The sequence below is a fragment of the Chaetodon auriga genome, chromosome 7 (assembly GCF_051107435.1).
Source record: "Chaetodon auriga isolate fChaAug3 chromosome 7, fChaAug3.hap1, whole genome shotgun sequence".
Lineage (NCBI taxonomy): Eukaryota > Metazoa > Chordata > Actinopteri > Chaetodontiformes > Chaetodontidae > Chaetodon > Chaetodon auriga.
The window spans coordinates 475,887-486,480 of record NC_135080.1 but is presented as its reverse complement, the minus strand read 5'-3'; the positions used below and the strand labels follow the sequence as shown (position 1 = coordinate 486,480).

Genomic DNA, 10,594 nt, shown 5'->3' with positions numbered 1-10,594 from the left:
CTACATTTCACCGGAGACCAGATTTTTACATATGATACGAATTTTGGACATATTGAGTCCATACATTACAGGGGTGAAAAGGGGTTGACATGTAAGAAAGTATAATGACAGAAATATTCGTAACATGTTGGGTAAACCGTTCATGTCAAACCTACTCTGGACTATTTCAAAGAAACAGCCAAAAGAAAAGTTGAAGAGGGAAGCGAGGTGAGGAGCACAGGTGCTGACGGCTTTCTGTCTGGTCTGTTTGGAACCAGAAAAACACACTTTAAGAATCTTCATGTACGTGTAGAAGATTAGAGATAGAGGACATGGGATTGTGAAAGTGGCGTAAATGAGTCCATAGATGTTAATGACTGTTGTGTCAGAGCACGCCAGTTTAACGATGGAGTAGTTGTCACAGTACACTTTGTTGATAATGTTCCCACACAGCTGTAAAGGCACAATTAAGGATATCAGAACAGTAATTGCAAGAAAAGAGTATAACCAACTCAGACAAATAAGCACAACAACCCTCTTAGTTGTCATACGTGAGTTATACTGCAGAGGATGACAGATAGCAAGATATCTGTCATAAGACATGACGGCTAAATTGGCAAATTCCCCAGCACCATAAGAGAATAAACAGTAAATCTGCAGGAAGCAAAAAGGAGCAGAAACAGTGTGAATGTCAGAGAGGATCTGAAGCAGAAGGAACGGAAACAAGCCTGAACTCCCATACAGCTCGTTGACAAACAGGCTGCACAGGAACAGGTACATGGGCTCATGTAGGCTTCTGTTCACACAGATCACCACGATGAGCAGCAGGTTGGCACAAACTATAAGAATATATAATGACATAACGATGACGAAAAATAGATATTTTAAATGGCCGCTGTCAAAGTAGGCACTAAATGTGAAGTATGAAACCTGAGTTGAGTTTTCCATCATCCTCCCCATGACTCATAAAGCAACCACAACACTTTGTGTGGTTAGAACAAATGACACTAATCATATTACATTTCCTCAAATATTTGACTTATCTGACCTAAATAACATCAAGCTCTCATAAATAGATGAAGACAGCAGAAGAAATTCATTTTGTGGAGCAGTCATGACAAATACCTCACACTTACCACTCCCTCATTGGAAAGTCAACAGAACGCTTAAACGACACAATTCATGAACGTACGAGTTCTCACATTCATCGTCCACCTCGCTGTAGTCATACCACCAATCCCTCCCAACTGAACGGAAACTCTGCTTCTGCTTCTTTAAAACTCTCAAGTCGGAGGACGCCCACAGCGGCAGTGTGACCTCATCATCAAAGGGCCAATGATTGATTCTGATTTTCAGTTGATGGAAAAACAAACTTGTCCGCACACTCAAAGGTAAAAATGTGAAGCTCAAGAAGGGAGATGGTATATTTACTCCATTTACTTCATTGGCACTTGGCCTGTTAGTTTTGCATTGACTGGGAAATGTGAACTTAATGTGTTATTATATGTTTTATGGGAGTTGACTTGAGTCTTTGAACTCAAGCCACCTTACAGTCATTGTCCAGGGCATCAAACCACTGCGTTGCTCTTTTCGGCACTTTGTCACTCTGGATTACTCGTGCCATTATTGTTCCATTTTAGTCACTGTGGATATACGAGCATCAATGTCTTAAACTGCATTTTCTAATAATGTCAAAGTGCCACAAGATGCTGATGCAGGCCACTGAAAAATTCACATATTCATGCAAATTTTTAATAAAATCCATTTTAAGAAATGACAGGATTTTGTCTGCTCAAATGGTGGAAGGCTTTTAATTTGAAACAGATCCAGGAAGTGTTGCGTTCATGTTAATAGCATAAGGTAGTAACACAAATTTAACAGACCAACTGGGAGCACGTCACAAAATAAGGAGCTGACCAATTACATTTATCAAACTGGGAGAATTGCAAACAAAGAGCTGCCTCTAATATAAGCCCTCCTCAATGAAAGGCCTGATACCCTCGGCAGTTGATTTTAAATGAGGGCTTCAGTCACAATTTGAAGAAATATTAAACTTATATGAATACTACTACTATGTCATTGTGTATCATACTTCATAATACATATTTGATAATACACTTTGAATGTAATTGCTAAATACAATCCATGATAATAATAAAAACAAAAAAAGAAGAAAAAATCATAGTTTATGCTGTGGCAAGCCTCTTCACTGTCTCTGTTATTTTTTACTAGTGCAGTTGAGCCACATACCAATTCATTCATTCATTTCATTGTATGCCAATGACACCTTTCTCTATATGTATATGTAAAACTCTCCACAATAAATGTCAGGGCAACCATGGCACCGGAAACATCAGGACTTCACCTTCCAACGAAATGATGCACCAAGTTATCCAAGACTTGTAACAGCAGAGTTTTGAAAAATGTTATATTCACCTCTTCTGCCACATACCTCCAACGAATCATTATCATTGCTGGGTTTTCCAGCCAGGTTACCACCAATAGATTATTATGCAAATCCTCATTTAATTGGGGAAATCTACTGGTAAAAATATGGCAAAGCAACAAGATGTGTGTGTAACCACCATTTGCTGTTACAACTCATGTTATTAAAGATGTCTGAAAATCCCATAAATATTGAACAATTTACGAATGAATGACAACGATGAATAAAATTAGGATAAAACAGGAAAACGAAAATAAAAATGGACAAAACTGCAACAACGAAAGTGCTTATACAACTGGGAACGCCTCAAAACTCCAACTAAAACAATGACATGATTCTACAAAAAAGATTCCTCATTTATCATCCACTACACAATTGTCTGACCAAGATGTAAACCAACTTCAGTAGACAGTCGATTGTCACCTCCAACCTTCAGTATGAGACATTGCATCATGTTCATGACTTTAAAACCAAAAACCACCACCCCTGAGCTGGATGGCGGGCACTGAATCAAGGAGTGTATTGTTGTATCACCTTTACTCATTTCTGGAAGTGCAATTATGAAGGTGGGTGAAGTAGTGCTGAGGCTAAAAAATGTGTATGCAATTTCTCAGTTACTGTAGCAAGTCTGACCACTATACTGACTTTTCCCCCGTCACTGGTAAAGACTCCTGTATCCATAGTGCTCTACTATCTTATACGTATACTGGAGGCAATGCTTACAATGTAGTTCAACTAAAAGATTAATCAAAAGACTCGCCCCAAGCACCACCAAAATACAATGACCATTGGGACTTGCTTTCACACGCGACTTGAGTGGAGATGGTCTTTTAAAAACACTCTCTGTACACTGTGTGCAAAAGTGTTTGATTTGGTGCCCCTTGGGGATAGAATCTGAGTGATACCCCTCCCCCAGGGTGACCGGGGTCGTCTCTTTTCTCTACAATCAAAAGAAAACCTTATTTTAGCCATTTAAACTTAAAGTAGAATTTAGCCTCTGCTCATTTGGGAAACAGTTTGTCCACATACTAACATTTGTTCCTATAAACATACAGTTTGGCGTTGAGTGTCTTTCTCAAGATGTTGAGACGTGAAGCCAGTGGAACCACAAACCCTACCATTACTGGCCGACTCCGTCCACCCCCTGAGCTCAAGAAATACTTAAAACATACCATAATCACACAATCATATTCTACACATAGTGGCTTTAATTCAAGGATCAGCACAAGTTAACAACTACATCTGAGTTCTGTACATTTTCAGCTGCTGTTCAAAGTCATTACAAAAACACAGACACAGGTTCAACCATACTTTCCTCCTGCTGGCCACGGTGACCAAATCTGACAGATTAGACGTCCTACATTTCACCGGAGACCAGATTTTTACATATGATACGAATTTTGGACATATTGAGTCCATACATTACAGGGGTGAAAAGGGGTTGACATGTAAGAAAGTATAATGCCAGAAATATTAGTAACATGTTGGGTAAACCGTTCATATTAAACCGATTATGGACTATTTCAAAGAAACCCCCAGCAGAAAAGTTGAAGAGGGAAGCGAGGTGAGGAGCACAGGTGCTGACGGCTTTCTGTCTGGACTGTTTGGAACCAGAAAAACACACTTTAAGAATCTTCATGTACGTGTAGAAGATTAGAGATGAAGGGCATGAGATTGTGAAAGTGCCATAAATGAGTCCATAGATGTTGTTGACTGTTGTGTCAGAGCACGCCAGTTTAATGATGGAGTAGTTGTCACAGCACACTTTTTTGATAATGTTCCCACACAGCTGTAAAGGCACAATTAACGATATCAGAAAAGTAGTTGCAAGAAAAGAGTATAACCAACTCAGACAAATAAGCACAACAACCCTCTTAGTTGTCATACGTGAGTTATACTGCAGAGGATGACAGATAGCAAGATATCTGTCATAAGACAAGACGGCTAAATTGGCAAATTCCCCAGTGCCATAAGAGAATAAACAGTAAACCTGCAGGAAGCAAAAAGGAGCAGAAACAGTGTGAATGTCAGAGAGGATCTGAACCAGAAGGAACGGAAACAAGCCTGAACTCCCATACAGCTCGTTGACAAACAGGCTGCACAGGAACAGGTACATGGGCTCATGTAAGCTTCTGTTCACACAGATCACCACGATGAGCAGCAGGTTGGTGCAAACTATAAGAATATATAACAACACGACAATCATGAAGTATAAGTATTTAAACAGCCCGGTGTCAAAGTAGGCAGCAAGTATGAAATATGAAACCTGAGTGGAGTTCGTCATGAGTTTCCAGTTAGTTCACAACAACTCGACTCTGCACACAAACCAACAGCTCTGTTACATTTTGTTGTAAATTTACTGGGTCGTTATAACGTGTCTGTTCTAAACATGTGCTTGTTCTGCCTCGTGTGCAGCTGAAACATCAAGCACATATTAAACGAATCCAGCAAAATAGTTCTCAGCAGATTCATCATAACAGATACAGTTCCATCAAACAAGCCCAAACATAGCATTTCCCTCCAAAATCAACATAATGATTCGGTTAAAAATGACAAAAGTAAGCTGGTAACCTGGGCATGTACATGGGTTCATGTAAGCTTCTGTTCACACAGATCACCACGATGAGCAGCAGGTTGGCACAAACTATAAGAATATATAATGACATAACGATGACGAAAAATAGATATTTTAAATGGCCGCTGTCAAAGTAGGCACTAAATGTGAAGTATGAAACCTGAGTTGAGTTTTCCTTCATCCTCCCCATGACTCATAAAGCAACCACAACACTTTGTGTGGTTAGAACAAATGACACTAATCATATTACATTTCCTCAAATATTTGACTTATCTGACCTAAATAACATCAAGCTCTCATAAATAGATGAAGACAGCAGAAGAAATTCATTTTGTGGAGCAGTCATGACAAATACCTCACACTTACCACTCCCTCATTGGAAAGTCAACAGAACGCTTAAACGACACAATTCATGAACATACGAGTTCTCACATTCATCGTCCACCTCGCTGTAGTCATACCACCAATCCCTCCCAACTGAACGGAAACTCTGCTTCTGCTTCTTTAAAACTCTCAAGTCGGAGGACGCCCACAGCGGCAGTGTGACCTCATCATCAAAGGGCCAATGATTGATTCTGATTTTCAGTTGATGGAAAAACAAACTTCTCTGCACACTCAAAGGTAAAAATGTGAAGCTCAAGAAGGGAGATGGTATATTTACTCCATTTATTTTCTTGGCACTTATACTTTGATCAGAATACACAAATCTAGCCCGATTTTGACACGATTTTTGTGGCGGCCGATCGTGAATGACAATTGGTCGTCTTTACTATAGTGTGTAGTATTATAGTACTGGGACGCCCCACGACACCCCAGCACAACGACTAGTGTAGCACTTACCAGTAGTAGAGGCCCTATCTGATTGGCTCAGGTGAGAGGTACTGACAGCCTGGGTGACCAATGACGGAAGAAGACTGGAGTTGCACACGCGTATGGCTGGACAGCCATGAACTATAGCAGAGTGTGATGAATGATCATAGACTATAGCAGAGGGGTTTCAGCAGAGTTGACCAGCGCTAAACTTGCATGTCAGAATTCTTTTATCTTGACTCATCTAGTGTGACATCTTCCACGACATGTTCCTGAGCGTTGACCAATCAGGTGCTCTCTCCTGAGTCAGGTACCCATGGCGAGGAGGAGGAGGGATGCTGAGGCTGCTGCTGTCATGTGGGACAACAAAAGAGAGCAAAGTTTGTTGAGCTGTGGCAACAGTACACCTGCCTATCTGGCATTTTCTCTTTCTTTTCTTTTTTCTTTGGTACACGAGACCACCAACATCACACACTATGCTTCTATCAGTTTGATTGACAGCTGCTTCACCCACCTTCCCAGTGATACCTGAACTCGTGTGTGATCATGTGATAAGACGTGCTGTGATTGGTCGGGGTCATACATGTAGTCTGGCCAGTCACCAGACCAAGACATGGCACGAGTTTATGTCAGTGTGATGCTTAGATCTGACACGGACCATCAAAAAAAGACAAAGAATCATGTTGTCTGGAACATCATTGGCCTGTTAGTTTTGCATTGACTGGGAAATGTGAACTTAATGTATGATCATATGTTTCATGGTAGTTTGACTTTAGTCTTTGAACTGAAGCCCCTTCCAATCACTGTCCAGCTTTGGGCTCAACCCCTCTTTCTCACGGGTTTGTAGGCCAATCAGGGCAAATTGATTGGCGATCCATCTATTCATATTTATGTCACTACTTATCCACCAGAATGAATCTCTGGCAGTCCCTCTGACACATTGTCAGAATGGAGGGGCTTACCTGTAACCATCACCCTGAAAACTGAACTGATCTGAGGCAACAGGCCAGATAATAAGCAATTTGACTCCCCAGAGAGAAAGGCCAGAGTGAGACGTTTATCAGGATTAGGGAAACTGGTATTCACTCCAGGAGCCAGCCCAAGGCCTCTTGGCCTTCTTTTTAGCAGGGAAACTGCAGGAGGTTGAGAAAATCCAACTGTGTATATGGTAGTTTGGCTCACAAGTGTGAGTCGAATCTTCTGTCCCAGATGAAGCTCCACTTTGTTGGAGTTTTTGTCTCAGAAGGTTTTTGTTGTTGTTGTTGTTGTTGTTGTTTGGACTGTGTCAAGTAGAAGAGGACTTTCACTGTTGCTTATACAACAACAAGCAGGATCTTTTTGGTCCTTCTTGGAGCCTCTGGATGGGAACTAACAGAAGGCATCGCCTGGTGAACTAGTTGTTGGGAAGTAGTGTGCTCTTTAGTTGCACCATGGCTGGCTTGTAATTCCTTAAAAATCTACCCTTCTCTGAGCTGCGGTAGCTACAGAGATACCAGTTTGGGATGGGAAGAATTGTAATGTATGTTTATTTCTGATGCCAGTGAGGATCTTTAATTGTGACATGAGTTACTGATTCCTTTTCAGTACAACATGTCCTCATACCCAAAGAACTGAACATGTTGATTGCCAGTGATTCCCAAAATGTTATTTATGCCAACAAAGGTTCATCTTCAGTATTAAAACAAGTCAGTCTTTCCTTCTCTTTATCACCAAGTACATGGTAAATAGACTGCAATTATGTGGTGCTTTTACAATTTGCCTCTCATTCAACCCACACTCACAAACTGATGGCAGCAAGGCGCATGCCAGGTGCTGGCCCGACCTTTGGAGCCACCTGGGCTTCAGTGTATTACCCAAGGACACTTTGACATGTGGAAATCAGGAGCCAGGGAGGGTCACTGACTGGCTGCTTTGCTCTGCATGTGTTAGACCTAAACATAGCATGATTCACAGAAAAATCATCAATCTATACAATCATATATAGGGTTGATCTTTAAAACAAATACAAGAAATGCAGTTAACCACCCAACATTTCCTACTGAGTCTGAACTCATTTTCATTATTTTTCAAGTCCATTGCTGGAACTTTATTTCAGTTCATTATATCTCATATAAATCAGTTTCTGCAATAGTACCATTGCATTGTTTCCTTTATGTTACAATATTTTATGTGGCAACAAACATTTTAAAACTTGATAATGTAAAATATTTACTGACACTTTTGGTTTTACATCTACATAATATCTCTGCTGTCAGTCCACATTTTATAACATAACAGTTGTCGACATGTATTTTGTATTTTTGACCTTTGCATTCCATACATGATAGGATTCAGAAGTGGCTGAATGATGAGAAAATACAGAGACAGAATAATACGCAGCACACTGGGCATACTCGTCGTATCAAATCTACTCTGAAGTATTTCAAATGAACACCCAAAAGAAAAGTTCAGGACTGAAACGAGGTGAGGAGTGCAGGTACTGACGGCTTTTTGTCTGGTCTGTTTGGAAGCAGCAAAACAAATCTGGAGGATTTTCATGTAAGAGAACAGGATTGAAAGTAGAGGGACTAAGATGGTGAGGACAGTCCCAAATAGTCCATAAATGTTATTCACTTTGGTGTCAGAACATGCCAACTTAACAACTAGATAGTTATGACAATACAAGCTGTTTATGGTGTTTCCACAAAGTGGCAGACGGATATTTAAGGATAAAGTAATTAAGAACTTTACAAAAGAGTACGACCATATTGCAGCTATAAAGATTACCGCCTTATTAAATGTCATTCGTGTGTTATACTGCAGAGGACAACAGATGGCAAGATATCGGTCGTAAGACATGACGGCTAAATTACAAAACTCCACGTTTGCATACGTGTACAAACAGTAAACCTGCAGGAAGCAAAGTGAAGCAGAAACAGTGTGAATGTCGGAGAGGATCTGAAGCAGAAGGAACGGAAACAGGCCTGAACTCCCATACAGCTCGTTGACAAACAGGCTGCACAGGAACAGGTACATGGGCTCATGTAAGCTTCTGTTCACACAGATCACCACGATGAGCAGCAGGTTGACTAACGATAATAATGTAAAGCAAAGCAGTTAATATAAAATACAAGTATCTTAAAGTTCCTACATTTATGTAAGTGCTTAGAATGAAGGAAGTCGAAGTTGAATTTATCATCATTCTTGTTTTAGGTGACAAAACAACAACAGTTTGCTTCACTTTTCTGAAGCCAAAATGAATCATTTACAATATTTTGATTAAGGACATTGTTCTGAGTAACACAGGCATTATTTTCACATTTGAGTTTTACACTGAGAAAACTGCTGCACTCACCTTTTCTTCCAACATGATTAAGCATGAAGAAAAAAGTTTAAGAGCAGCATGAACTTAACATTTACTCCCTAACGTCACTGAGTGTACAACTACTGTACGAAATTTCTCTGAGAAACATTCACATCACATAGTTCACCTTCACCTGCTGCTTTCCAGACTGCTGCACTAACTAACGTGACGCCGCAGCAATGTTTGCTGCTTTATTCCTCATGTGTCCTCCAGGGAGTACCAAAGTTAACTGTTCAACAGTCGTTGAGCTCTTTCTGCAAAGTCTTTGACGTCGTGTTCTGATGCTCTGAATGTCAGTGTGTTTGTTGTAACACATTCCGGTCTGTGGTGTCCAAAGCAGCTCACCTGTGCAAGCCCAAATCAGACATCTTGTTTCTCAGTCATATGATTTTTCCAAGACTGACAGAAAGTTTGAAACCAGTTTAAAATGCAGTCAGGAAGGCCAACTTTTCAAGATGCTAAAGATACCATAGTCAATTGTATCAAATGCTTTTCTTACATCTAAGAGGACAAGAATTGAGAGAAGGAAATATATTCAAATTGTGTAAAGTCACCCAGGTCAGCGTCGTACATTACATTACAGTCCCTCCTCCTTTCCTGTTTTTTCTGACTGACTGATAAAAATTATATTTTGGAGGACAAGCTTCTTCAGTGTTGCTACACCAGTGGTGATGTCTCAACAAAAAACATAACAAAAATTCTTCAGTTGTCAGATCATTAATTCAATCCAATTTTATTTGTATTGCGCCAAATCACAACAGAAGCTGTCTCAGGACACTTTCCATAGAGCTGGTACAGGCCAAGCTCTTTTATCTACAGAGACATTAACCAAAAGGATTTGTTAGCCACTGATCACACTTTAAAAGAGCTCGTTTCAGCTGTGACAGAAGAGGCGACTGACTGATTACCCAGACAGGTACCAGGTGGTCTGTGATTGCTATGATGTGTTTGAACATGCCACTGGATACATAAGATCTTCGGTATGTTTAAGGAAGCGGCATGAGGTCTGTCTCATTTCTGATAGACACCTGAGCGATGACACCTGTGGTTATTGTTCTTTAATAGTTCACCTGTTTGACTGAGCTTCAGTGTGGCAGCTGTAACTAATTCCTTGATTGGCAACTGTTGTTGAGGCTGGCTCCATAGAGAGTAAGCAGAGGGTCACCTGAGGGAGGGGAGTTACCACCTGTTTGCTTGTGTGTGCTGTCCGCGGTGCTTATTTGTGCATTCTTGTGTTTTGTAGCATCCCAAGAGTAGCACAGGTTGGTGCAAGGCAGTCTGCAACCAGTGATGTTTGGATGTATCCCATCAGGCTTTACAGTTCCAAAAGATATTGACATTGTCAGTAAATTTTACCCATAGGCGAGGCGTTCCGATCTCAGCCATGTATTCATTGCAAGGAGTCTGCTGACAGATTCAGTGCCTTTCTCCGTGGTTGGAA

The 10,594-nt window shown here is 40.6% G+C and overlaps 3 protein-coding genes across 3 annotated transcripts; all 3 read right to left on the bottom strand.

Moving 5' to 3' along the window:
* On the bottom strand, positions 1 to 930 carry LOC143323827 (olfactory receptor 6E1-like). Its single transcript, XM_076735936.1, has one exon. The coding sequence runs from the start codon at positions 928 to 930 to the stop codon at positions 1 to 3; it is 930 nt and encodes a 309-aa protein (XP_076592051.1).
* Positions 931 to 3,782: 2,852 nt separating this feature from the next.
* Positions 3,783 to 4,709, bottom strand: LOC143323928 (olfactory receptor 6E1-like). The gene has a single exon (XM_076736110.1). It carries the CDS (start codon positions 4,707 to 4,709, stop codon positions 3,783 to 3,785), a length of 927 nt encoding a protein of 308 aa, XP_076592225.1.
* Positions 4,710 to 8,042: 3,333 nt separating this feature from the next.
* LOC143323323 (olfactory receptor 2A14-like) lies at positions 8,043 to 8,891 on the bottom strand (the record flags this gene model as incomplete). Its single annotated transcript, XM_076735133.1, has 1 exon — positions 8,043 to 8,891. A coding segment is annotated over one exon (849 nt), but the record flags the coding sequence as incomplete, so codon positions are not given.
* Between the last annotated feature and the right edge of the window lie 1,703 nt (positions 8,892 to 10,594).